The 20,834-nt window shown below is 47.8% G+C and overlaps 3 protein-coding genes across 7 annotated transcripts in view; 1 reads left to right on the top strand and 2 right to left on the bottom strand.

The window, feature by feature from the left end:
- The window catches only part of KIAA0586 (KIAA0586 ortholog), a 194,526-nt gene extending 183,902 nt beyond the window's left edge, over positions 1-10,624 (bottom strand). For all 4 annotated transcript variants that reach the window (XM_076063801.1, XM_032948384.2, XM_076063819.1 and 1 more), the window contains exons 1-6: positions 9,426-10,624; positions 5,180-5,594; positions 4,500-4,600; positions 2,366-2,462; positions 974-1,043; positions 259-451 (exon numbers count right to left, since the gene is read on the bottom strand). In XM_076063801.1, the coding sequence (XP_075919916.1) occupies positions 259-451; positions 974-1,043; positions 2,366-2,462; positions 4,500-4,600; positions 5,180-5,567 (849 nt within the window). In that variant the 5' untranslated portion in view covers positions 5,568-5,594; positions 9,426-10,624. The remainder of the gene's footprint in view (positions 1-258; positions 452-973; positions 1,044-2,365; positions 2,463-4,499; positions 4,601-5,179; positions 5,595-9,425) is intronic.
- A 916-nt stretch (positions 10,625-11,540) lies between these two features.
- On the top strand, positions 11,541-15,242 carry TIMM9 (translocase of inner mitochondrial membrane 9). 2 transcript variants are annotated; one of them, XM_032948387.2, is made up of 4 exons: positions 11,541-11,918; positions 12,770-12,828; positions 13,625-13,720; positions 14,630-15,242. In XM_032948387.2, the coding sequence occupies exons 2-4, from the start codon at positions 12,790-12,792 to the stop codon at positions 14,765-14,767; spliced, it is 273 nt and encodes a 90-aa protein (XP_032804278.1). In that variant the 5' UTR covers positions 11,541-11,918; positions 12,770-12,789; the 3' UTR covers positions 14,768-15,242. The 2 variants fall into 2 exon arrangements, with proteins under 2 accessions (XP_032804278.1, XP_032804279.1); XM_032948388.2 differs by lacking the exon at positions 11,541-11,918 and adding an exon at positions 11,942-12,077.
- Positions 15,243-19,393, bottom strand: LOC116939672 (mitochondrial import receptor subunit TOM20 homolog). The gene is made up of 5 exons (XM_032948386.2): positions 19,207-19,393; positions 17,938-17,981; positions 16,241-16,322; positions 15,659-15,801; positions 15,243-15,548 (listed from the first exon to the last, which is right to left on the bottom strand). Exons 1-5 carry the CDS (start codon positions 19,328-19,330, stop codon positions 15,495-15,497), a joined length of 447 nt encoding a protein of 148 aa, XP_032804277.1. The 5' UTR covers positions 19,331-19,393; the 3' UTR covers positions 15,243-15,494.
- Positions 19,394-20,834: the final 1,441 nt, after the last annotated feature.

Genomic DNA, 20,834 nt, shown 5'->3' with positions numbered 1-20,834 from the left:
AATATGCTGACGTGAAAGACCAAATATTATATCACGTCTTGTATTTTTTTTTTAACAATGGATGGGAACGTAGGTTCTCAATGGTGCCAGTGCTCTGCCATGACACGAGCCATCCGAGCCACCTGAACCAAATCCTGGCAAGCTGCCACTTGAGTGTTGAACGTACCGACCACCCACACACCTGGCCACTTTCAACGGCACCAAACCGGTACAATATTTTACAACGACCGCAGGCGCGCGGTGCCGTCGGGCGCTGACCTTGAGTACGGGAGCAGCAGCGGCGAGGGCCGCGGCCGTGGCAGCAGCCGCCGAAGCGGCCGTGATGGCGGCGGCCTCCTGGTGCTGCTGCCGCCCCTGAGCGGCGGCGTCGCTCACGGCGGCCGGAGCCGACGCAAACGAGTCCAGTAGACGGACGCGCACCTTCCTGCGTGCCCCACCGGCTGGCGCACGCCTACACCACGGCGCGGGGGGAGAGCAGAGAGACACGACGCGATGCCTTCACCGGCCCACTCAAGACAACCGCCACAAACGCAGCTGACTCAGGACAGAGTAGGCCTGGAACGCAGCTAATCTGGAAAAGACTTGGAACAGATGTTTGTTGCATATTTACGTATACCACATGCTTGAGCCCAACCGGGACACGTGGCAAACTGGTAGTCCTTCCCTCCATCAGCTCTGCCAACTTTTACATAACCATACCCACTCAATCACCACAATACTGCTCATAGGTCCTTTTGCCAAGCTGGTCCACTACTCATATAGCTCCTCCCTTTGCCCACATCGTGCTTTGAGTATGAGGACAGAGACCGTGATGAAAGCCAGATTTTTTGCGAATTCTTCAGAGCACCCGGACACCCTTTCTGAAAACAGCACTGTCATGGCCAGATCAGGACTTTGGGCGCTTTATCTAAATAATCAATGGTCGACAGTGTGCACACATAACAATCGCATATGGATTTCATGCTTCACTCACCTCTGCCCGATGATTGTTCTTGCAGCTTGTTTCTCACCAGCAACATGGCGAGACACGACGATGCTGTCATCTACACAGATAACATAATCACCATCATTATAATCACCACCATCCCCTTTCAATCCACCACTAGTTGAATTCTATCTCCACACTGACATCTCCCTTCCACTGTCTTCTGCCGCTGTGATCCGCTTGTGCCCTGCATTTCATCTTTCAGTGAGTAATCCCCCATCATGAATGTTTCCTCTATTGATGGTCACCCCTTTGGCAGTATTGTTTGATTTTATGTAATGTTTGAGATGCTGATTTTATCACACGTGTTGTCTCCATGCGCCTTCGATCAAATCCAAGACAACAGTTTAACGTGCATCATACTCATTATTGAGGTTGTGTACCATTCCCTGCGTCACTGACTTTGTACATTACAGTATACATCAGCTGAATTTTCCTCTTAATACGCAATGGCATTATACTTTGAATGACATAGCTTTTGTCTAAAGCACTTCCTTCTGATTTGATGCTCTTCAAAAATGCATCACCTTACTCTGTGAACGCTGTATTCTAATCCCGCTTAGACGAGCGAAACTGCCAGAGCAGCCCGAGACATCGGTCGTGTGCGATTCTGCTATAAATTACTTGGGATTGGAATAGGATGCTGTCTTGAACGATGGCCTCAGTTAGTTTAACTCTCACATCCAAGACAACACACAAACGTTAATTGTTAAAACACTAAGGCTCTTCGCACGAGAGGAAAGATTTTACATTGCCACTGGCTCTGGGAACAAGAAAATTAGTCAATCATCGTTTTCACACTAATTTCATGTTGGCAAAATGCATTCGTAAAGGGTTTTTTTAATTAAAGGACTTACATGAAAACTTTAAATACATTACCCCTTATTTTTTATTTATTTTCACTTCATTTCACATTCAGTGCTTTCAAGTAATCGTACATAAACGACAACAAATATAAACAATAATAATAATGTATTTAATGGAGGAAAACCTCGCTGTATCTCAACTCTTTGTCAGGAGGATCCTGGATTGAAATGCCTGGCTAATTCCATTAAAGAGTGTTTGGCTTGCGGGAGATGTTGACAATCATTGTTCCGTACGTACAGATTTAACAATTAACTCCTGCAGTATCATCTGCTGGCCTCCTCACAGCCCAAGCCAACAACACTTAGGATTCACATACGCTCCCTCCCTTCCAAGTGTTCACACTCAACCCCGTTTAACTTTCAAGATCTGACAACAAGATTGGGTGCATTTAGTGTTATTTGTTAATAGGCGCATTCTGGGCCATTTGGCCTTGTAGGCCTTAAAAGTAAGTCATTACTGTCACATGATCTCCGAGCTCAAGCTACGTTGTTTTGTGCCATCGCGTGCACTCACCCGTGCAATATGACGCCGCATCCCAGTCCGTGTCTTTGCACGCTTCTCTTTGATCGTCGAGCGCATGAGAACGCTGCGGGCTGCCGGCACTCGAGCCCTGAGAAGCGCACAGGTCATCGTCATCGTGAGCCACGGTCAATGCACCGACAAGCACAAGTGCAAACCGACAAACAAGCATTGCCCTTGACCAATCATCAGCATGCTAATATCCGAGCTCCATAGCCGCCAACTAAACGTTTTCTCAAACTCAGCCTTGTAGATACCCAGAAGCGCCATCAACTCTAGCGACCCCGACATAAGTGGATGTGGCGAAACACGGACCGTGGAACGTCTTTTGGTCCGTCGACTAAGATAACCGGAGCTACGTCAGAATGAAACTCTGGGAACAGATCATAGAAAGGAGACTGAGGAAGCTGGTGGATATTGGCTAGAGTCAGTTTGGATTCAGACAGGGAAGGTCATCAATGGATGCGATCTTTGCACTGAGAGTATCGATGGAGAAGTCGAGAGAGAAGAAACGGGACCTGCATATGGTGATAATTGATCTAGAGAAAGCGTACAACAGGGTGCGCAGCGAGCTCATCTGGTGGTGTTTGAGAAGAAGAGGTATTCCTGGAGGTATATATCCAGCTGTTCCAGGATGTGTATAAAGGAGGGAAAATGCACGTGGCGAAGCAGCTGTGGGGTGTCGGAGAGCTTTCAAGTCAAAGCGGGAGTGAAGCGAGATTCCGCACTGAACCCCTTCCTTTACATCCTGCTGCAGGACACACTTACGAGAGATATTGTGCAGAGGGGTAGTGGAAGTTTACTTGAAGATCTGGGTGCAAAAGATTAAAGCGAATGGGTTGAGGATCAGTCGGACAAAGACTGAGTATATGGTGGCAAATTTCAGTAGAAATAATGCAGGAGGATTGCAAATTGGAAGTGACCAGTCAATGAAGACAAACTAGTTTAAGTATCTGGGTGCAACTATGTGTGCTGATGGAGCACGAGGAGGAGAGATGAGAACAAGACCAAGGGCAGGATAACTGAAATGGCGAGAGATGACTGGTGTGGTGTGCGATAAGACGGTCCCAGTTTGGTTGAGGGGAAAAGTGTACAAGACGGTGGTGAGGCCGGTGCTGTTGTATGGGCCGATTGCTGGGGCACAAGAAAGAGGGAGGACCAAGCTATGGCAGTCACAGAGATGAGGATGTTGCGGTGGATGTTGGATTTAAAAAGGAAGTTACAGGGTGAGAAAATAAGAAGTGAGAGGAAGACTCAAGGTGGTAGAAATCACAGAGAAGATGAGAGAGAAAAGACTGGTGTGGTTCGGTAATGTGGAGAGACAACAGGAAAATTACGTGGGTTAGAAGGTGCAAGTGATGCAAGTGGAAGGAAAGAGATCAAGTTGAAGGCAGAAGAAGAGGTGGTGGGGCGTTGTGGTGCGATCGGACACGGTGGCCCGAGGAGCGGAAAGAGAGATGGCGCAGGACAGGGCAGCGTGCAGAAAGTTGGCAAGGACAGCGGAACACCCCACATGAGTGGGACAAACACGTGGAAGAAGGAAAAAGAAGCTACATCAGAATCTGAATACTTATTCATACTGGAGGAATCCAATGAGCTATAAAGCTATTTTCACAGATGTCCAGGATGTGCCCAATACTGGAAAAAAAACCTAACTGTGGTGGCAGGACAGCAGAAGAAGACATTTCTCCTGTCACACCACTCAGCCAATGGTAACGAGGAGCTAGACGACTTCGTCTTATCGCAACAAGTTGGCTGAGCAGTTTAATGAGAGGATTTAAAATTAACATTCGTGTCCACATGCACGTGTGCGGCCCTTAATCAACCCAATGCTGGATGACGGCAGAACTTGACGGTTATTCGACCACGCCCACCACCCTGGTCAGCATGAGTTGAAGGCGGGGATCAGACATGACAGCATAGTAGAGTACAACAGATTTTGCTGCACAACCATCTGCTGCCCATAATGTAGCCCCACAACACACTTTATGCAGTGCCCATCTAAACGCTATCCAGGCCGAAACCTGCTAATCTTTCGAGATCGGAGGAAATCAGTCGTCCGCACTCTGGATGGTTTGGTGATAAGGTATGGAACAGAAGGCACAGTTATATTTTCCCATCCACTTACCCGAACTGATGGGGCAATAACGTCCACCCCCAGTTGTCCATTCACAGGCAGGTGCATCAAATTTTCTTTGAACTCATCTTCATCCACCCCCCCAGGGTGAACTGCCAAAAAAATACATTCAAAACATTGTAGTGTATTGCAAATGTGTTCATTTAAACCATATAATGATTCATTCACCTAATTTTTAAGATTTTCTCTGGCCAGGTGGTTCAGCGGCAAGAGTTCAAATCCCGGTTGGGATGAGGGGGAGTCAAAAGTTATTGTCCTATGGATAGACTTGCCCCCACCACAGGGATGTGGAACTTGTGCCACTGGCCCAGGGCTGTGAACAGGAGAGCAGCACCGACTCAATGCTCATTTAAGCAATCACTTGTGACTTTTGTTAATTAAAGACAAAATTCGGCTTGTGAGAGCATGTAGATAATTCTATACCGAGCATCGTTACTTCTGACACCAGCCCGATATTGATTAGCGGCATTCTCCCCAAGTATGCAAGTTATCATCTCTCACTGACCAATGATTGTCTTCTTGCAAAGCAACACTATCCAAATTCTACTGACAGATATAAGCCACCCTTGTCTTAAGTGCACATTTGCATATGGCGGCCGAACTAGAAGCATACAAATAGCAAAACTTCACAAGCTGGTGCAAAGCTGCTGAGACGGATGACAGTCACATACCGGTGGTGACTGTCGTCTCCTTGCCACCATGCCCACACCGACTACCATGGGCCAAGGTCACGTGCCCGTCCGCCGGCACACAGACAATTTCCCGCAGCGCATTGTTTCGCCGGCTGGCAGCGTGCGACGCCTCTCGCCCAGCTCTTGCCGGCGGCGCCGCCTGCCCTGCCCGTGTCACCGCGGCGGTGGAGGTGCTGCGCGCCAGCACGCGGCTCGCCGTGGAACTCTCCGAGCCCGAGCTGAATGCGTGGCTGCTGTGGCTGTCTCCTTCGATGGCCAGGATGGACGGCGAGGAGCAGCAGGGCAGGAGGGATTCGGCGGAGCGAGGAATTGCGCCCGCCGCCCGCAACGTAGCGGACGGCGGCTCGGACACTTGCGCCAGATCCATGCACGGTGGATGCGTGCTACGACACAGCTGTCGCAGCAGGGCACAACAGGCAGAGAATAACAACCGACACACACACACACACATAAGACAATCGTTACATTTGAGTAGAAGTAGGAGTTTATTTACTTGCAGATAAGAGTCTGCTGGAGGCGGATCAGCGGCGCAGTGATTACCGCACTGCACTATGAATCCAACGGCCTGGGTTACATTTCCATTCACGTCAAGCATCAGTGGCGAGTGCTATCTGAACTGTTCACGAACCGACCCTTCACCAACTTGCACATACTGGCAATCTCCATGACTGATTGAACATTGGGAGGGCCTCATTCAGAGGTGGACTGATGTAATGTCCAGGGCTATGGTGGGACAAGGATGGATTAACACTGGAGGCAAATGAGGGAGGATGGAAGAAGATTTGAAGGTGGAAATAATTTACTGTAATCGTGGCTGTGTATGGAGACAGGCTGATGGAAGTCACGAGCAAGTGGTGGGTAGACAGGAATGAAAAAAGGAGAAGCAAATTCAGACACCAGAATTCCATTCCTAATCTAATTAACATTCTCTGAGAAATAAGAGGAGAGTTGTTCACACTTGGCAACTGGCGTGGTAGCGGAGGAAGAGGGGTACTGGAGGATGCACGAGGAGGTTTGGGGTGCTGAAATTTATTTTAAGAGTTTGCAGCAACATTGGTGATCAAAGCCAAGTACTGTCTTTCCGTGTGATCTAAATCACCTTCTCAAACAGTAGCACATCGTTATGTTGTTGTTGATGATAATAACCACGGTGCTCATGGTGATGGTCAAACATGGCCATGGAGATTATTACAATCAATGTAAAGATGACAGGTGATGATAACCATGATGATGGCCAGTACTATATGTGTTTGTATTAAAGTTTACCACAATCATATCACCTTCGTCATCAGCAGCACCTTCGACGACAATAATCATGATGACAATGATCGTGGTGATGTAAAGATGTTTCTGGGATTGATAATATTCGTTTTGATGATGATGATGGTAGTGATGATCAATCTGATGATTGTCGTGATAATTATGATGTCGGTAATATTCTGCTGCTGATAACGATGATAAATATTGTGTCGATGACAACAAAAATTGCAATACTCTTTAAAAAAAATCATGGTGTAGTGACATCGCTGGATGTCACTGTGTGAAGCCGGCCTGCGAGAGGCACGGTGTGCCATGTAGTGGCATCGCAGACACCACTGAATGTGGATGCAGTACCGGCCATAGCGGGGCACGGGGAGCACTGACTGACAGTGATAGAGGGCACCACGCTCTGCGTGCAGTGCAAGCCTCTACAGGATAGGGTGCGTGAGTGCCGGCCACGGAACGGGGTTGCAAGGGCCCATGGCACTCTGGTTGACCCTGGAGGACACGTGACCGGAGGTGTCTACCCGGTGACCCCCAAAGGGGGGCTGGGGTTATCACGTGTCCAGGTGGAAATCCTTCTCGAGGACCCCACAAGGGGGTCGTGGCTACTATGGGCGGAGCGTGCCCCGCCACAGGGATGGTATCAGCCGGGTTCCCCAGGGGGGACCTGCACTGTTGTGATCCTGAAGAAACCTTCGTCTGCGTTCTACAGAAGTCTCCAACACGTGGACCTGGACCCAAGCTGTGGTCCGGTCCGTTGTCGCCAATTACAGTGAAATTCGTGCAGTTAGCCTGGTGGTCCACCAAATAATAATACAGTACTTGTGTTGGTAATAAATAATAGTGTCGGTAATAAATAATAATACAGTACTTGTGTCGGTAATAAATAATAATACTTGTATATTCTTGGCTCTTTCGGTAAAATCACGTAGAAGGGAAACAATAACATAATACAAATATAAAAAATATATTTTTATTATTTTATTGTTTCCCTTCTACGTGACTTTACCGAAAGAACCAAGAATATCTTCTGGTCCAACACCAATGGAGACTAGGCTCTAAGAAAAGCCGTCTCGGGTGTGGACCAATCAAATTCAAGGACAGTGCATATTATTATCAAAGTTGTCTCTTTTGTTTGCATTTTGACTGCTTGTGTTGTGGTTATTGCAAACATGATGCCTTGAATAAAGGTGTCAGTTTTTGTGTCAGTTAAAAGGGTAAAACCTATTACTATAATACTTGTGTCGGTAATAAATAATAATACTTGTGTCGGTAATAAATATTAATACTTGTGTTGGTAATAAATAATACTTGTGTTGGTAATAAATTATACTTGTGTTGGTAATAAATAATAATACTTGTGTTGGTAATAAATAATAATACTTGTGTTGGTAATAAATAATAATACTTGTGTTGGTAATAAATAATAATACTTGTGTTGGTAATAAATAATACTTGTGTCGGTAATAAATAATAATACTTGTGTCGGTAATAAATAATAATACTTGTGTCGGTAATAAATACAAATACTTGTGTTGGTAATGAATAATAATACTTGTGTTGGTAATAAATAATAATACTTGTCGGTAATAAATAATAATACTTGTGTCGGTAATAAATAATAATACTTGTGTCGGTAATAAATAATAATACTTGTGTTGGTAATAAATAATAAATGAGTCTTCGTTGAAGCCCACGACAATGGCGATGATGACTTGGGCGATGTTGTTGCTGAATATTACCGCCGACCATGGTAACGATGACGGAGGGGATTATTGAGTTGATAAAGATGAACATATTGACCGTGACGACGATGGTAAAGATGATAACCGTTGTAACGATGCCGAGAGCAAGATTACCACGAACAAGATCATCATGAATAAATAAACCCTGATGATGTTGGTAAAGATGACGATGGTGACTTGCAATAAAGATTGCCGTCATCGTAGCGAATGATGAGTGTGACATAACCACCACCACCATCATCACCATCATCACATTTTCTACAGAGGTGGTGATGGTGATTATCACGATTAGGGCACCATCAGCACCTCTGCTGTAGAGGTGATCACGACCAGTGACTGATCATTGAATCGACGGCCCACAACATGCAAACCAAGCCACAACCGTGCCCGCCACCACAAAGACAAAGGTCCCCCGTGTAGCCTTAACAGACTGTAGCGGCAAGTGCTGTTAGCGAGTAGCAGCAACTACGCAAGAACGGCACGCGATGGGGAGGTGGGTGGCCAGCACCACGCCCGGCCGCCTTTGTCTCCCCCAGTAGGAAAATGTACACATCGCACCAGGTGCTCATTTGAGGCCGAGTCGACTTAGGCGGAGGCCCGGGACCGGCTGAGACAATCGTCACCGGTGCTGCTGCCTCTGAGCGGGAATCGAACTCGGGTCGTGCCGGGTTCGTAGCGCATCGCGGCGCTCACCGCTGCACCACCGCTCCCCTGCCCGCCACCACCACCACAACAACCACCACCACCACCACAACAACCACAACAACAACCACCACAACAACAACAACAACCACAACAACCACCACCACAACAACCACCACCACCACAACAACCACCACCACACCAACAACAACCACCACACCACAACAACCACCACCACCACAACAACCACAACAACAACAACCACCACAACAACAACCACAACAACCACGACCACACCAACGACACCCTCGCTTCAACGGCCAAGCACCACAAGCAGCGCCGCACTCATCCCAACACCCAGGGTGAAAGAACGTGCGGCGCCACCGGCGAGCCGAGCCGGCGTGGGGGCCCCCCGGGGCCCCCCGCGGGGCTGCGTCCGGACCCCCCCTCCCCACCCCCCCCTCGCCACCCCCCTCGCCCCCCGCGAAACGCCCCGGCGGCCCCGAGGCGCGGGAGAGCGAACGAAGTTGGCTCGCTCAGCAGCAGCAGCATCAACAACAACAAAGTCCCCTCACCGGGGAAACCGATCGATGTAGAGACGAGGGGGGCTCGTCGGCTGCTCCTCACGACGTTGAGGGGGGGTGGTGGTGGTGGTGGTTGTGGTCCTCGATGCCGCCCGTGGAGCCGGAGCCAGCAGCAGCAGCAGTAGCGGCAGTAGCAGCCTCCTCCTCCGCCTCCTCCTCCTCGACAACGACGACGACGACAACGACGACGCGGGTCGCACTCCGCCTCCCTCGGGCTCGCCGACGACGACGGCTGCGGCGGCGGCGATGTCAGCTCGGAGGGATAAAAACCCTCGAGATTAACGACGAGCAGCCGGTCCAATGATTTGATGATCGATAAACCGCGCGTGATGATTTTGTTCGCGATTGTTTGTAGGCGGCTGTGCAAAAGCCAAGGCGGGTTTCAACGCCGTGTCCTTCTACCGGGGAAATTTAGTGTTGAGGTCCGTACGGCGTAACAGCCGTGTCAATTCGGGGCAAAGTTAAAACAATTGTTTTTGTTGTCTAGTTTGTTTGTGTTTCTGCCTTGTGATGGGACTTTGTAGGATACACGTTGAGATTTATGAAGGGGGCACGGGGTGACCAACGAGGTCTGAATTGGTCTGTGTTCAGGTAGGGCACTGATAAGGGGTTGACAGGTATGAGTACACACACAACTATGAAGTAATAACAAATCAAGATTACATCTGCAGAACGTGAAGAACCAGTGGCATCAACATCTACAGTTTGTGAAGAACCAGTGGTATCTACATCTACAGAACGTGAGGAACCAATGGCATCTACATCTGCAGAACGTGAAGAACCAATGGCATCTACATCTACAGAACGTGAAGAACCAGTGGTATCTACATCTGTAGAACGTAAAGAATCAGTGGCATCTACATCTGTAGAACGTGAAGAATCAGTGGCATCTACATCTGTAGAACGTGAAGAACCAGTGACATCTGCAGAACGTGAAGAACCAGTGGCATCTACATCTGTAGAACGTGAAGAATCAGTGGCATCTGCAGAACGTGAAGAACCAGTGGCATCTACATCTACAGTTCGTGAAGAACCAGTGGCATCTACATCTGTAGAACGTGAAGAATCAGTGGTATCTACATCTGTAGAACGTGAAGAACCAGTGGCATCTACATCTACAGAACGTGAAGAACCAGTGACATCTGCAGAACATGAAGAACCAGTGGCATCTTCATCTACAGAACGTAAAGAACCAGTGGCATCTACATCTACAGAACGTGAAGAACTAGTGGCATCTGCAGAACGTGAAGAACCAGTGGCATCTACATCTGCAGGAGATTAGACAACTTTTACAGCCATCGTCGAGATTAACAAACTACTTTCTTTACAAAGCTGATTTTTTTTGCGTTCCCTGTCCGTCTGTCTTCCCCCGGCACCTCCGAATCGCGCGGTCGACTACGGACGGTGCGAAAGAAGTTCAGAGTCCCGGGGGGTGGGTGGGGGGCACTGCTGATAAGTGGGAATAGTTTAGCAAAAATCGATGGGAAAGATGAACAAAGCTTGTATCCCCTTCAGCAGGCTGTGTTGCACTCGCTGTGTTTGTAAATACGACTTAATTAGAATATCGTGTCCAATATAATCTTAAGTATAAAATTTGCGTGGACCTGGAGGTAAAACCTCTGATCTGGTAACACGGCCCCCTCCCCAATCCCCCAAGCCCCTCCCCCTCGCTCCCCGCTTTTCCCCCTCCCCCGCGACCAACGGCTGGGATCGGAACCGAAAACGCGGCGGGTGCAGGTCGCAAAATATCGTTCCGGACACGTGACGTACACGGGTATTTCCTTTGCGAGCAGGTCTCTTTCCTCTTAATTACGGCGCGGAAAAAATGAAGAGAGATTATTGGTTTACGTTTGCAAGGCGTGGCGGTTGAGAATAAATGTTAATAAACGCGCCTCAGTGCGTGGAGTTTATATCCGGTGGAGGCAAGCGAGCGATTGTTGCCGCACGGAAAAGGCACCCGCACTCGCGAATAAGGCATCCGCGATATTTTCGCCAATTTCGATTTTAAAATATAAAAAACAATTGTTTGCAAACAAGTCGAGGTTTTGTTTGCGTTAAAATAATACCGCGTTATTTTGTTTGTTGCCCCCCCCCCCCCCAACGCATCTGTCGCCGTGCTTAATTGAAGCGCAGTTCGTGTAAACGCGTTTTTTTGGGGTGGGGGCCGGTCTCACGGTGGCGAATCCGCGGGGCTGCGGAGAAGTCGCCAACGTCCGCCTTAGCCGAGGTCACGTGGTGACAACGTCCCCCACACCACGGCCGCGTGGAGTGGTCTTTTATTTGTATTTTGACGGACTCGAGTGGAATTTACTTTTTGTTATTTAGATTTTCCAGCCGGAATCGAGTTCCGCACCTTGCGGACACTGCAACCGCTGGCGACGAGCACGACGCCTAACAACCAAGCAGATACGCGCCGCGGGGTTCCGCTCGCGAAGCCGCCCGTGTGTCGGGAGCTGCCCCGTGACCTCCCCCCGCCTGCTCAAGGTTCTGTCGCCGCTGCACGGCCCGCGGTCTCTGCCGCCTCGCGTAGTGTCGGGGGGGGGGGGGAGGTGGTGGCGAATCCACTGCTGCTCAGTAAAACAAACAGGCGCCCGCCGTGGTAATGGGGAATTCCCACCACTGGCTCGGGACTGTAAGCGAGAGGTGAGGCCCGACTTGGGCAGAGCGACGCGAGTCCACAGCGCGTGTGGTTAAAGAGGCTCGCAGATTGCATAACATCGGTGCCTTGGGTTGGGAAGACGTCGCGGTGTTCGGCCTCTGTGAGCCCGGAGACCCGTGGCCTTGTCGGTGGCGTCGCGTGGTTGGCAAGCGATTCATGTCGAGCCTTGTCCAAGTGTCCGCGCTAGGCCCTGTTGGCCCCAGTGCAGTTGCACCTCCTGCACACCGGATAGCGATAGTTACAACCAGTCATGGGTGCTGTCCGTTACCCCATTTGATAGTTATTATAGTTAAACTCCGAAGCCGGTTCTGTACAGCTGAAAGTTGAAAGCGCAGGCCAGTCACGATGTCGGCAACGGGAAGGGCCTTTTTGTTTTGAGCGGAACCTCGTTCTCAAAACGTCATATCGGTGTTGATACAGATTTATGTTCAGACTGAACAAGTGGAGTTTCCCCATCAGCGCGAGGTGTTTACCAGTTATGAAATGTGGACGCTGCATTCTGTGCATGTTATACAGGAACAAAGATTAACTTGGAGGTTTTGAGAGGAGCACCATTAAGATGTGAAACCAAAGCGCCTTTTGTGACGTATTGTGTATATAATCTTGATGTAATCGGCTGGGAATTGGGGCATTATTTTTAATAAAAATGTCAAATGATTCCACGTTGTGTCTGTAGAATAAGATCATCAGGCAGACATGGCTGCCCAGGTTACAGAGGCCGAACAAATCAAGCAGGTGAGTCTAACAGCAAGCGCACGTGCCAACGTGGTTGTTGGTTGCATGCAAGTAGCGTGTTGCAGCCAGGTTAATGTAACCGGTAAAGGTGCAGCACTGCAGTTTTGAGAGCCCCCTCTATTGGGCCAACTTTTCCATACTGACCAAACGTATTGTAAGAGATTAGACCACACGCGACCTGCCGGTCGGCCAACTATGGTGTACCCATTTCAACTATTAAAACTGAAACTATAGTTTTAAGTCCCACTGAACTATATAGCTATTTTTTTCAGAAGCTACCTGGCCATAAATGAAAGCCCAATTAAGTTTCTTATCAAGTGGAAATTTATAGCAGCCAAATATTCTAAACGCATGTTTCTAAATGTGGAGGGAAAAACCGGAGGACCCGAAGAAAACTCCAAATATACAGGCTTCAGTCAGGTTCTAAACCACGACCTCCTGGATGCCTGGCGAGATAGTCAACATCTCGCTACCAATTGCCTCAAAAGGACATTGATACTGCTGGAAGAGCAGATTGGGGCGGGGGGGGGGATTTATAGAAGCGCTTCTCAAAGTTTCAACTGCCGTGCCAGAAGATCTGGATTGCACGTCCAGTGTGCCAACCACTTAAGTATTCCTTTGATGTATATTTTTTTAAAAATTGTATTTAACTATTTTAAGTCAAAGTTGTAATGTAACATAATGCAAGTTTGAATTGTAATGTGAATAACTGAATTATCTCAAAATATAGTTTTATAAGTAGAGCTTAACGCGATTGTTGTAATGTTCATGGCGCTGACAGCTACTCTCCCCACAGTTTAAGGACTTCCTGGGCTCGTATAACAAGCTGTCAGAGCTGTGCTTCATGGACTGTGTGAAGGACTTCACGGTCCGGAAGGTGCTGGACGAAGAGGTAGAGCTTCACTGCCACTTGCTGACAAAACCAGTTTATCAACTGAGCCTTATGGCACGACCCCGGGGTCCCGAATAAACGGTCAAAATCGTAATTCATTTATTTATTGCGACTCGTCCCACCGCGCACATAAACGCCGCGACCCACCAGAAATCAATCATCTCGTTTCTTCACCAAGCACCCGTCGTTGCCAAAATTGCCGTAGTCATAAACAAAACTTTGATTAGCGCATCGTGTAGAGCTCGTCGAGAGGAATAGATGCCGTATCGTTAGCCTTCAACAAAATAAAATGACGTCGCAACATAGTTTATGCGAGAGCCCGGGGCTTCATGTTCAACTGACTAAAGAATAAACTTCATGATAAAACATCTCCTTTAATATTCTTGGTTCTTTCGGTAAAGTCACATATGTATAAAGAACCAAGAATATGAATCCCTGCAGTCACGAAAGCTTTAAATCTAAATCTCCTTTAATGTGAACATTCACGACCATTGAAAATTGAACAATGTCCTGCAGCAGTAAAACTAGAACATTAACTTCAACTTGGCCCAACATCATTCAGCTGAAAAGCACTCATTGAAGGATTTTATGGTTGTAATTAGCTATGGAGAATTCGACAAATGTTGCTATGTCACTGTACATCTAAAGTTAACATGTAGGTGATTGGTTTTTTAAAGCATGTCACGATTCACCATCCAGGTTTATGATAAATTGTCACAATTTGGGGTTGTGATAAAACAACATTTAATATCATGGTTTTTCTCTGGTGTCGTTTTATTCACTCCATTAGACTACATTGCACAATGTGTTTTGCTTAAATAAATAAAAATGTATCTTTAGATTCATATTTCAACACGAATGAATGCACCATTTCATGCCTTCTTGCTGGTCACTTTCTCACATGTCCAGAACAACTGCACCGAGACCTGCATGCAGAAATATTTGAAGATGACGCAGAGAATCTCGCAGCGATTCCAGGAGTACCACATCCAGCAGAACGAGGCCCTGGCTGCTCGCGCAGGCCTCATCGTCCAGCCCAAGATGTGAGCCGAGCGCCAAGGGGCCACTTCGCAATCCCGCGACATAAAGGGGCCAAGCTACTGTGTGCAGCACTGTCTTCGCACAGACACGTCTGCAATGTGCTTAACGAGTCTGGAGGATCACGTTGCCCAAATAACTGTGTTTCTTATTTTTTAAAGAGATTTTTGGAAACAGGATTTGTGCCGATCCAAGCATTGGGCTTAAATGCTGCCATAAACCCAGAGCATGTGCTTTTCATCCATGTTGGCTTTAAAAAGCAAGATCCTGTTGTTTTTTAAGAAAATGTACATTAGACATCCCTACTGTGTAAAGGCTGTTGATGCACTTCGGACTGTATTTGTAATACAGGAGTTAATATGGGGGAGCTATGTTACCTTGCCTCATTGATGAAAGGATTAAAGAAAGCATTTTTGCATGCATAACCAATATTCTGTATTGTAAACATGTTGAGCTGTGGCTTAATAAAATAATGTAACACAAATTGTCTTGTAAATAAAACATTTTATTTACTTAAACCACCACCAAAGGAAACTGGAGTCAAAGTTTCATCTGAAAGTTTGCACATTTGTAACAATGACAATTATATAAAGGCTTTGAAAAGGTTAGGTTCATGCGCATTAATGAATGCAATACAAAAGCAAAGAAAAAGTGTAGCACTGTCCAGAAATACAGTTTGGTATAAACTGGAGTTATAAGGGAGTAGCTAGATGGTGAAAATTTGAACCTAAAACAATCACTCCACGTCCTCTTCTTCCACCTCCTGCAGCGTGGAGCGTGAAACGATCCTCTGAAATACAAATCGGCAAAAATCAGACTTGACATCCACGGTAGACTGCAGAGAGGAAATTGTACCATGGAATGCTGCAGGTGCTCCTGGTGCAAGTCAAAGTGAGGCACCTGTCCAATGGTGGGCAGCTTCTGCAGCAGCATCTGGAAGACCGGTGGCGGCAGTGTCTGCTGCAGCACCTGCAGCAGCTGCTGGGGCTGGCCGCACACTGCCACTGCATTGGTCAGGTGCTCAACCCCCTGTTCAAACTCACCTGCACACAGGGCACAATGCTCCGAATGAGAATCTTCAGACCCACAGCCACTGAACAGCTAAAACTGAGCACGAAAACTTGGTGATTTAAAAAAAAGAGTCTTTTCAACCTGAATTTTGGCGGTTGAATCCCACCTTTGACATGTTTGCAAAATAAATGAAGCTGGAATATGTACGAGTTGATTCAGGCAAAAGTTTTAGAGAAAATGTTGGCATAATATGCCACAAGAAACATTAAGCACTCGATGCCAGACAAATGTCGGTCAGCCGGTGTTGAGTTTGTTTGCCGTCCAGTTAAAATGGGAAACCACTTCCTGGGCCCTATAAATGGTTCTGCTGTCAAGGAAACACCGGCCCTCTTTTAGCCCCTCAAGAGTACACTGCGTTTATAGCAGTGACTGTATGTGCAGTCTGGCCCTTCTCTTCCCAAGCATGCATACCTTGTGACAGCATCTCCTCGCCAAGCTGGATTTCCTGAAGGAAGAACTTCTGCACGGCCTCAGTATCCTTAATGTCCGGCAGCTGCACGGTGGAGATGAGAAGCGTCAGAGCCTCATTACAGCACGTGGTGTAGGAGTTTATACCATGGAGGACTTAGGTTCATTACTAACGCAAGGTTACTAATTCACCATTGTGATTATATAACATGGTGAAGTGGTCTTCCCTTCACACCAGAAGGCTTAAACACTGGTACATATTTGTGTATAAGGCAGTACTTGGCCTACTCCCTACATATATTTGTTCACAGCTAAAAAAACATCAAACCTACAGCCTTCGTTCTCAGTCAGTGCTCTCTTTAACAGTTCCTAGGGCAAGGACTAAAATGGGGAAACAATCATTTACCTATCATGCTCCTTTGATCCTGGAATGAATTACAAAGATTTTAAAACTGGAGAAGAGGGTATCATTGTCTGATTTCAAAGCTCCGATCGAATAAAATGTCATTGACCATTGTAATTGTTTAAAAAAAATTGTATTGTACTTTTGCATATTGTGTGTGTACGTGTGGTGATTTCTTTGAAACGAAAATGAAACAGTTTCCCCCATGGTCTGGAACTAACTCTTCCCCCAGTTCAAGTCCAGGCTCAAGAGTTTCCTTTTTCAACTCTGGCTATGTCTGACTTACCTCTCTGGAAAATAGGAATGCGCCCCCATTTGTGGACAGCTTATTGAGACACAGTCACATTTAGGTGCTATGTAAATTCAAACTGTAACTGGCCATAGGCAATTACTGTTGTCTGGGACAGAATCACGAATGGCCTTGAGTTCATTAGTTAAATATTTTCATTTAATGTCAAATTTAAATCTGTTTGGTTGTCTGACGTAAAAATAGTGACATTCTAATTAAACATATAGGTTAATATTTCATGCAGAAATAAACTTTGGAAAAAAGTTGATGTTTGCACTGCTTTAATAGAAACGTGGTATACGATAGAAATCCAATAATTCACAATCCAATAACCCGTGAATCCCTGCATTGCATGGATAATTGTCGGTTCACAACTGCTTCCATAGTTCGCGGTACAGGGCGCAATGTGGGAGATAAGACTTTTTTTTATTTGGTGATATTAATTTTGTTTTGCTTCTGTAGACTAGCTGTGCTCACGTGATGTTGAATCCAACACTATTTTTTAAAAAATAAGACTGAACATGAAGTCAAGAAAACGCAATCATCTTTTAACATAAACCTACGTGGCGCAAATTTGCACAATTTGAGTCTTTAAAAAAACTAGTAATCCCGTAATCTACTCATGTTTCGTTGATGTTGCCGATAATCACGTGCTACGCTTCTGTAAATCTCAAGTTTTTCGCAGATAAAATTAACTGCACAGCTCTTTCCCATAACTCGCACACACCACAAACAAATGTTTCACAGATATGGTCTGACTTCTACGATATGCCACAGATTACAGGATCAGCAGTATGGTCCTGCCATATTAACGCGGATTACTGAATTTCTGCTCTCATTCATAGTTGATCTTTGTGTCACATTGATCTGACCAATTAAATGGCATTAGGAACCCCCTCCCACCACATTTGCATTACGTGGCCTAACCCTAAACAATCACGAACCAACATTCTGAGAAAACCTGCGTACAGTATTAAGTTGCGTTAAAGTACGGTGTGTAAGACATACAATTATCTGTGCGCTGGAAGTGGCTTGCTTCTGCTTTCGTCGCCCTGCAAACAACAAAGTCGCATCAACCTCCTTGATTTACAATGCAGCAGCAGCAGCAATAAGCAACTTCAATTTACACAGCATCAACAATGCAGTCGCATGCCAAGACGCGCTGCAAAAATGACAGCTCCGCTTAGGGGTAGAAGCGGCGGGGAAACTCGGGGAGACATTGCGGCACAGCTCGGCCGAGTAAAACCCCGGCTCCGTAAAACCCCGGCTCCAGCAACGACGGCGAGTCCCTGGGCATCATCGATGGGAGCCTTGTGCGGCGTGGCCGGGGGGGGGGGGTCTTTGACCAACGAGTTCCACGCCGTTTTCATACGTCTACGGCTCTCCCCGCCTTCGCCGACACGCACTGACCAACAATGGTTAAGTATGGTCAAACGACCCCCAACGCGCACGGCTTCGGGAGCCCCCCACCACCACCACTCCTCCTCCTCCAGCCGTGCATCCCCAAGGTTCTGAACAAGTTACATGATACGCAACACGGTTTATTTACGCGACGTGAAGTCTCCTCGCCGATGCACCACGTACAAGACCGCAATGGCTATGCAAGGGGACAGACACTAAAACGTCGTTCCCTGGGTGGGTGGGTAGGTGGTTGGTGGTGGTGGGACGGAGATTCTTGGGTTTCGACGGGAGAGCGTGGGGCCCGTAGAGGTCACGCTTCCCAGGCGGCCTCTTCACGCGATTCCGCGGCGAGCGGCGCTCGACGTCCGCGGGATATTTCCACCTCGGCCCAGCCAAAGGAGGCCGAGTTCATCAAGGCGCCCGTCCTGTGAGCAAGCCGAGACGAGGGGGGGGGGCCCAAGCCGAGACGAGGGGGGCCCCCCACCCCCGCCGCGTGAACGAATCGCGTCCTCTCGTCGTGAGCCGAGGCGAAGAAACGGGAGTGTTGTCTGCCAAAGCAGCACACCGCACAGACGCGCCGCGCGCGCGACACCGTTTCGACCATTCGGCATTTAAACGCAAACATTAATCGATTAACTTACTTACAAATTATTCAGCAATACAAACAATAAACTTGCTTGATTTTGGGGGGGGGGGGAGGGGTGGTGGCGTGTGGTGTGTGGTGGGCAGGGCCGAAGATAGCCCCCCATCCCGGCCTAGCGGGTCGTGCCGGGGAAGAGGCACTGACCCCCCGGCACAATTTCTATCCGAGTCCTGGTGTCCTCGCGGAGGCCTCAGCAGCGGCTCTCGCAGAGGGGGAGGGGGGGGTAAACTCACTCTCTCGCAGCTTCTTCTTGAAGTCGGGGTCGCTGCGTCGCTTTCTGTCGAAGTAGACGCAGTATCCGATGAAGACGGCGCCGCAGATGCCGGCCGTGATGGCCCCGGTGCGAGACGCAATCATGGCCACAAACAGCGGAGAGGCGAGAGGTGGGAAGAAGGGATCGATTCGTTTGCCGGTCTCAACGTGATCCGCGAATCGATCCGACTGCGGCGAACCCCGCTCACATTGTTAGGAGGTTTAGGGATGGTTCGATCGAGGGCCCTTACCAATAAGTGGTCGAAAAATAATTGTATTCCATAATTGGGGGGGGGGGGACGGGGGGGAGGTGTTAGATCGCATAAATGTCGTGAAACCCGCCACATATATTTAGTAAGGCTTGTCACGTAAACAGAACTTGATTACTACCGGCATCATCAGGCGGCAGCCAGATTTGTCATTTTCTTCTCCAGCCTGATGAGATCCACAATCACGTCGGCCTTCCACTATGTATGTTGTACGTAGCCAACGGTACTATGGGAAGGAGCAGGGGGGAAGGACACCAAACTAAAAGACAAAACAGTTCGAAAGAGATTAATTTTCAATCTAGACGCTTTACAACTGCGTCGCTCCCAGTGGCTTCCTGATATATCGAGGAGCGTTCCAGATGGCAACAGAAGCGCGCATCTGAAAGCGCTCGATGCCTGTTCAGAAGCCGCTGCGAGGATGATTCGGAGTTCGCGGTCATCAGTGGCCCAACATCATTTTCTTAAGTACGCTGAGATCCACAATAACGTCGGTCTGGAAAGCCAATTGTCCGATGGACTAAGGGGCCGTCCATAAATGACGTCACGCACCTGGGGGGGGGTCAGACATTTGTGACGATGTGACAAGGGGGGGGGCGGGTTTGAGCAATGTGACGTCATATCAAAATGTGCGACTTTAAATAAATATAGACAACACGCTCTACTTAATGAAATAGACTTTTTAATAAATGTTTTCTACTACAACATCAGAGTGCAGCGCCACATTGAAAACGCACTACAATGACAATAGTTTAAAGCGATTTGAAGCATGTTTGATTTTTTATTGGGGGGGAGGGGGGCAGAGCTTTGTGACGTCATATTTGAAGGGGGGGGTCTGACTTTTTGTGACGCTGTGACGAGGGGGGTCAAAAATCGTCCAAAATCGCGTGACGTCATTTATGGATGGCCCCTAAAACGCTGGAAAGAATGTCTTTATCGTGCGGGCAGAATGGAGTCACGTTTCTCCAGTCGTGCCCTCCACTCCCAGACAATCGATCCTTTTCGGGAGATGCACACTTTCGGAATAACATTGAGATAAAATAACACGTGGATTTAGATTATGGCGGATGGTCGAGACTAACGACAGAGTATGTTGAACTTCTTTAGCAACCGTGCTAATTGGAGGTGCGGGGGAAGGACTAGACAAAATGCAGTTCTAAAGAAATAAAATTCAAATTTAGATTATATAAAAGTACATAGCGCCAGTGGCTTCCTAATATTGGAAGAGCGTTCCAGACGGCCGCAGAAGCGCGTGCTGCAAGTCAAAGCAAGGTACAACACCAGAGAGGATGTCCACCGCGGAGCAAGAGCGATAAAATCAGCTCGTGTAGATGGGTGGTGCT

This window comes from Petromyzon marinus, chromosome 6 (assembly GCF_048934315.1).
Source record: "Petromyzon marinus isolate PM22_M1 ecotype Great Lakes invasive population chromosome 6, UKy_Petmar_22M1.pri1.0, whole genome shotgun sequence".
NCBI classification, from domain to species: Eukaryota; Metazoa; Chordata; class Hyperoartia; order Petromyzontiformes; family Petromyzontidae; genus Petromyzon; species Petromyzon marinus.
The sequence above is the reverse complement of the archived record's forward strand: the minus strand, read 5'-3'. Positions and strand labels throughout refer to the sequence as shown.

Excerpts from the sequence above, each read along its gene's own strand:
- LOC116939672 (XM_032948386.2), bottom strand. The coding sequence starts at position 19,330 with ATGATTGCGTCTCGCACCGGGGCCATCACGGCCGGCATCTGCGGCGCC. Across the intron at positions 17,982-19,206 it reads CAAGAAGAAGCTGCGAGAGA|GGCGACGAAAGCAGAAGCAA; the intron begins GTGAGTTTACCC and ends TGTTGTTTGCAG. Across the intron at positions 16,323-17,937 it reads CTTCCAGCGCACAGATAATT|CTGCCGGACATTAAGGATAC; the intron begins GTATGTCTTACA and ends TCCACCGTGCAG.
- TIMM9 (XM_032948387.2), top strand. The coding sequence starts at position 12,790 with ATGGCTGCCCAGGTTACAGAGGCCGAACAAATCAAGCAG. Across the intron at positions 12,829-13,624 it reads AGGCCGAACAAATCAAGCAG|TTTAAGGACTTCCTGGGCTC; the intron begins GTGAGTCTAACA and ends CTCTCCCCACAG. Across the intron at positions 13,721-14,629 it reads GGAAGGTGCTGGACGAAGAG|AACAACTGCACCGAGACCTG; the intron begins GTAGAGCTTCAC and ends TCACATGTCCAG.